This window comes from Corvus brachyrhynchos, unplaced genomic scaffold, assembly GCF_000691975.1.
Source record: "Corvus brachyrhynchos isolate BGI_N302 unplaced genomic scaffold, ASM69197v1 scaffold1005, whole genome shotgun sequence".
NCBI lineage: Eukaryota > Metazoa > Chordata > Aves > Passeriformes > Corvidae > Corvus > Corvus brachyrhynchos.
Genome location: NW_008238124.1, coordinates 227,877 through 234,340, shown reverse-complemented (window position 1 = coordinate 234,340; position 6,464 = coordinate 227,877). Strand labels below are relative to the sequence as shown.

At 52.0% G+C, this 6,464-nt stretch overlaps 1 protein-coding gene across 3 annotated transcripts in view; it reads right to left on the bottom strand.

Annotated features, from left to right (window-relative positions):
* Positions 1-2,512: 2,512 nt before the first annotated feature.
* Positions 2,513-6,464, bottom strand: part of RABL6 (RAB, member RAS oncogene family-like 6) — a 50,440-nt gene continuing 46,488 nt past the window's right edge. For 2 of the 3 annotated variants that reach the window (XM_017733406.1, XM_017733407.1), the window contains one exon: positions 2,513-5,278. In XM_017733406.1, coding sequence (XP_017588895.1) covers positions 5,109-5,278 — 170 coding nt within the window. In that variant the 3' untranslated portion in view covers positions 2,513-5,108. Of the gene's footprint in view, positions 5,279-6,293; positions 6,298-6,464 lie in introns of all 3 variants that reach the window. The other variant, XM_017733408.1, reaches the window with a different exon arrangement.

Sequence of the window (6,464 nt, the reverse complement as noted above, 5' to 3'; positions counted from 1 at the left end):
CAGCCGCGGGGAGTGCTCTCCGTGCCATCCCGGAGCATGGAGAGGCGGGACTGACACCTCGCAGGTGTCCCCTGCCACCGGAAGGCACAGCACCGCCCTCCGCCTCCCATCTCCCCTCTGTGGTGATGGAGAGCTGCACCGCTGCCTCGCTCCTTGCTCCTGCCTGCCAACAACCTGGGGGTAACCAGGAGTTTCAGGGGTTCCCGGGCTGGCTGCCCCATGGCAGTATCCCCGTGCAGCTCCAGGCAGAGCACACGTGCAGGCACTCCTGCTTTAACCTGGAATGGTGTCCTGCTCCCCACAGGCTGCCGAGCCCCCAGTTTAGCCGACCTCGCCACACCTCAGCCCGCTGCGGTCTGCCTGAGCCCACGGGATCGCCCACGACGGCTCTCTGAAGGTGCCAGAGGATAATTCCCTCTGCTCAGCACCTGCCCTGCCGGGGGGCTGGGAAGGAAGGCTGGATACTCACCGTGGAGCACCCTCAGGCCAGGAACACGCCAGACATGCCTGAGACGCTGCAGGTTGGTTTTGGAGGCAAACCCCCAAGGTAAAGAGGCTCACCCACTTGCCCTGGTATCTTTATGCAGCAGACTGAGCCAGCGCTGGATTAATTATATTATGCCATGATTGAGGCTGTTGCTAGGCTACAGCCCCGGTCCCTAAGCCCGTCCTACTGCAAAATTTCTCCCTCATCACTCATCTGGCTGCTCTGGGGCATCCCGAAGGACAGGGAAGCACCACGGGCTCTCCAAGCAGCTGGACCCTTGGATGTGGGGACATTGCAGACAGCAAACCCATTGTACCCCCCAGCCCAGTCCCTCCCCAGGTCCATCCAGTGTCAGGGCTGGGGACAGCCAGGTTGCCCTGCAGGCTCCCAGAGCCTCCAAGAGCACTCACAGCTTTACACATTCATTTTGTGTCCTGCTAAAATCCAGCTTTTCATGTTCACTGCTGGGAGGAAGGAAACAAATTCCCACCCTGGGCCTTGACAAGCCAGGGAAAGACTTGTCATGACTTTATGGGAGCAACAGAAACAGGGCAAAGCTGCATCCCTTAAAGGGCACCGTTGGGGCACTCCTTGCAGGTGGCCCTTGGCATTGACCATTGGGAATGAAGAAGGCTGGGTGCACTGGTGAGACAGACTACAGCTCCACGGCAGAAGGTGATGGACAGCTTTCCACAGGGATCATAAAATCATGGAGTGGTTTGGGTTGGAAGCGTCCTTAGAGCTCAGCCGGTTCCAACCACTTGCCATGGGCAGAGAAACACCTGGAGTGGGGGTGGCAGGAGCTGCAGGGACCTGTCAGCTTGTCCTGGTGCTGGTTCCTTACCTGAGGTTTGACAGGAGACAGCCACAGGCCAGGTACCAGCCATGGTCCCTTGGGCACAGGCCCTGCAGGGCTGAGGCACGTGGCTCAGCAGCTTGGGTGATAAATCTGCACTTCCCCCTCCTACTGCTCCAGACCCAGCCCCTGCAGTTCCGGCCAGCTTTAGCTGCAAGAAACTGCAGCTCCTCGGCCTCAAGCTCTTGAATTTTTTTTGGATGACTGCTAAACCCAAAAGCAAATACCCTGGTACCTGCAGAGATGCTTGCAGGAACTATTTATATCCTTGTGATCCTGCAGAAGCTTCCCCATAATGACAGGCACGTACATACTTTTTATATTTAGCCTCTTTGAAAGGATGGAATGGGAAAGCCTGGCTCAAACAAGGCCCGTTTCCTTGTCCCCTCCCTCATGCTTGCTGGCTCTGGATCACACCTCACGCTGTAGCTCAAACCAGTTCAGCATTCCCTGGAAAGGGGAGAAGTCTAAAAAGACCAGGTTGGACAGGGCTTGGAGCAACCTGGGCTAGTGGAAGGTGACCCTGCCCATGGCAGGAGGCTGGAATGAGATGAGCTTTAAGGCCTCTTCCAACCTCAGTCAGTCTGTGATTCTGTGTGTATTATAAAAAGGGCCTTTTTGCTGCTATTCCCTTCCACGCTCCCACTTCACCCACAGGGTGGGATTTCTCTGGCCTGGCTGCAGAAGCCAAACCATGCCACGCACCCTCCTGGGGCTTGAGTGTAAGTAGAGCCAGCTCCCACATCTGCCTTTCTCTTTTACAGGAGTATTTTGGAGCAGAATGACTCATCTTTGCTAGGTTTTGCCTCAGCTCCTCGTGCTGACAAGCTGCAGGGAATGTGAAGGCTCCTAGGGCAGCAAACCTGGCACAGGAGCCAGACACACCAAGGCCAGCACCGGTGCCAGCAGGGACTGGCCACCAGGACAGCCCCTGTACCCACACCCGACTAAAACCACTGCCCCCTCTACGCTGTGGGAAACAGCAGCTCTCTCAGACTTCAGTTTTGGGGAAAGAACTCATGGTTCTTATGTTCAGCTCCTTTTTTTTTTGGAATGATTTTTAATTCAGCATCTCGTCCCGCGAGATGTGGGAGCACAGCAGCACGAGGAGGGACACGCAGTTCCCAGCCCAGGCATGGGGGCTCTGGGGTAGAAGAAGAGGTGCAGAGACAGGTGTACAACAGAGCTTTATAGTCAGAATGGACTGTACCAGGGTTTTTCGACGCAAAAATGGAACATGACCCAAAATCCGGATGGAACAGAAGCACTTCTGGGACCGCAGCAGCTGAGGCACCTGCCTTTGCCCAAAAGGGCTGCAAACCGGTCCTGTCTCAATCTTCCTTTTCTTCCCCAGATGTGCAAAGTTTGAACTGTCCCATGCAATTTGCCTACAGTGCCACGTGGAATGCTCAGAGGAGGCAAATGCTAATGGCAGACAGACCTGAACAATACACAGCTCATGCAGCAAAAAACCAGTTTGTTTTATAGGGAAATGGTTACAAGTGCATTTTGGGCATAAGAAAAAGAAAAATGGAGCAGGAAATGCCTGCTGGTCAAGACAGCTCTGGGTGGATAATGGATGAAAAGAACACATTGCTTTATAGGGACGCAGAAGGAAACTCCAGTTTGGATTTCATGGCTGACATTTTACAACAAAAAGAGGTGAGGGAGAACAAAACCAAACCTCAAATCAACTTACAAGCAAGAGGGAATGTAACGCACAAAACCCGGAGGAAGCTTCACCATCTGAGCTGAGCAAGGGACCCCAGACCTAAACCAGGAGGGGCACAGAGAACTGACCAGCTCCATCAAACACAGGGGCTGCTCACTGAGACACAAGTAAGTGCCAAGGGGTGGCCGTAGTGCCCATCCAACGGCTGCTGAGCAGGTACTAATCCATGGGTTTAAGTTCAAAGCAAAAACTAAAAGGCTTCCCAAAGTCATGGGACAGAGGAGGCTCTCTGCTTGGGGCAGAAGGCAGCACGCTGGCTGGCTGCAGGATGGACAGAAGCTGGAGCAGGACGGACGCTGCCGAGCTGCAGTGCTGGTCCCTCTCGGCACAGAGCAGCAGCTGGGGTTTACAGCCTGACTGTAAAATGCCTGAGAAGCAAATGCCTTGCCATGCCAACACTGCCCTGTAGCCAATTCTGAAGCTCTGGATATCTTCATTTCCACATGGAGTCATGTCCCTGAGAGGTCCCAGCAGCAGGGGATTCTGGAATATGCAAATTCAAGGGTGGGAAATGCAGAAAAGCACTGATTTTTCTCTCTCTTTCAGGTCAGCTTTGCACTTTTCATTGTTTTCCCAAACTGCATAGCAGCTTACATGTAGTGTCTGAGACACTGGGGCCACGGAAATCAATGGGCTTCATGAATTCCAACAGCAGCACCAGTGAGAGCTAATTAAGCTGCTGTGCAGAAAGGTCCCGTTCACAGGACTTCAACAAACACTCTCTCTCTCACACTGTCCCTGTGCCTGCTGCTTTAGAGAGCTGTACCATAGCATGATCTGCTTGACTTAAAGCTCATCAACTGCTGGATGAAGCAATGGCCAATATCACCTTTCTCCTTAAAAAAATAGGAAGGATAAGAAGTTAAAGACTTGAGACAGTCGAGCACGATGCGTTCATGCGGCATGTTCTGTTGCACTCCTCTTAACAAGACAGGAATTTCAGGTGTGCAGGAGTGGAATGCAGCAGGGATGGAGCAGGAGGCAGGTCCCCTCGCCCCACAGCCTGCCAGTGACCTGATGGGGCATCTCTGGAAGGAGAAAAACCGACAGCCTGGAAGCAGGCCTGGGAGCCATGCCCTGAACCTTCCCCTGGCTCACGTACATCTCAGCTGGGTTTTCTTTGTGTAACGATGCACCAGAGCAGCACACACAGATGTGAAGCTTTTGTTTTGCTCACTCTGGTTTGCGAGACTACAAAGCAAAGGGCCAAAGCTTTACACATCTGTGCCTGTCCTGGGGTGACTCGTCAGAGAAGATGGAGACAGCCACGGTGCAGAGTCCACTCACAGCCAAGCTACAGCTCCTCGTAGTCCCCCCCGCCCCGTGGTTTGCTCATGCCGGCTCCTCCTCCGCCAAGAAAAGCCTCAAGTTCATCTATCTCACTGCTTTTCTCCTTGCTCTTCTTCTTCTTTTTCTTTTTGTCTTTCTCCTCTTTGCTCTCCTCCTTCTCTTTGCTCTTCTTGTGTTTGCTCTTCTTTTTCACTGACTTGTCCTCTTCCTGCAAAATGAGAACATCTTTATTAGCAAATCCTCTGAGTGTGCCACTGACCCAGGAGGTACTGCCCTGACACCTGGCTCTGAAGAATGGTTTGGGCTGGAAAGGACCTTTGAAGCGTCACCTTGTCCAACCCCCATGCCATGGGCAGGGATATCTTCAACTGGATCAGGAATCTTAGGCTGAAGCACCAGAAGACCCTTCTGCATGTTTGGACAGAAAACCAGAGAGACCGTTTGGGTTATACAGAGCACTGGGCTGCCAGAGTGCTTGAGCCCAACAACACCACGGTGTTGGACAGGCTTAAATGGCACAGACAAAGGCTCCTGCAGACTTCCCTCACTATCCCTGAGATTAGGTCTGTTGTGGGCACCCTTCTGCTTGGAAAATCATGGTGCTATGAACACACAGTCCAGCACAGAGGCACTGCTCTGCCTCATCCTGTGTTTTGCAAACTCACACATTCCCTTTTCAAAATTCAACTGCTCCGAAACCTTGCTTTGAAGGTCAGGGGTCTGCAGAGCCTAGGAGGCACAGATCAGAGCTGCAGGATGTGAGCATGGAAGGGAGTCCACCAAGTCCCAGGAGGACAGCACAAAAGGCCACCCCTGTTCCAGGCAGGTGGGTAACACGACAGGTCTGAGGAATTAAACAGTACCTCTTTGCTTTTCTTTTTCTTCTTCTTTTTCTCCTTAGAAGGTTGTTTATCTGTTAAAAAAAAAAAAACAACCCACTGTGTTTAATCCATTTAAATGGTAAGAGCTGCAATTCTGCCCTGGCCCCATTTCTGAGAACAAAATGCTCCATCCTGGAGCCATGGGCAAAGGCAATGCCAACACCCCAGGCCAAACTGTGCCCCTTTGGGAACCAACACAGGCCCCAGCACCCAGACCCTGAGTCAACCATATCTGTCCTGTTTAATTATGAGCATTGTATGATCTGTGTGATCAACACTGACCTAGCACTCGCTGTGTCACAGCTACGACAAACACATCTAGAGACCAGCTCTACAAACTGGTCCAAAGGCTGAGTTGGGGACTGGACTGTTATTTCCAGAACTGAAGAAGAGCTGCTGGGAACAGTTCCCCTCTGATGGAAATCCTCCCAGGCATCTTCTCTGAGGACGATGGAGGACATGGTGTCAGCAGATGGGATACCCTGGCAGGCCAATGCTCACTGCTGCTCACACTGTGGATGGAAATTACATCCCCAAAGCATCCCTGCTGCAGCCCTGCTCTGCAGGGGTGAATACTTTCACACCACCAAATGAGTCCCAGAGTCCAGCCCTGTCACATGTGCCACACACTGACTGTGGCTGATGACTTGGCTGCTGAAGTGTCCACTGCCTTTGCACAAAACCTCCTTGAACAAGGGAGTACCTGCTCAGCTGCTTCACCAGAGGCTTCATGACAGCACCACTTTCCACATGTGCTATCTGACTGTCACTCTTACCTACACATGCCTTTTTCCTCAGCTGATGTGTAAATGCAGTCTTGGAGAAGCCTAACTGCCAGGCAAGCTCCAATCACTGACGACTGAGAGATGGTTTTATATTTATCACCAAAAGAGGAGATATGAGGAACCCACGTTTAATTATTTAAGAATCTAAACCGAAGTTAAATTATTGACCTGGGCCTCTGCAGATGCACTTACAGCTATTTCAAGCTCTGCTGTTGAGCAGCTCAGAGTGACAAGCTGATGGAACCATGGCAGCCTGTGACACCTTCCTCACACTTTTGGAACAGCTATTCAAGGAGCTCTCTCTGGTGCTGCTCACAGCTTTTTTTCTTCTTTAAATCTTTAACTTCCCATCTTTCATGCTGACATCGGGGCAGGTCTACAGGAAGTTGCTTTGCAGTAATGCCAAGACAGCAGGAAGTATTTGTATGAGTAT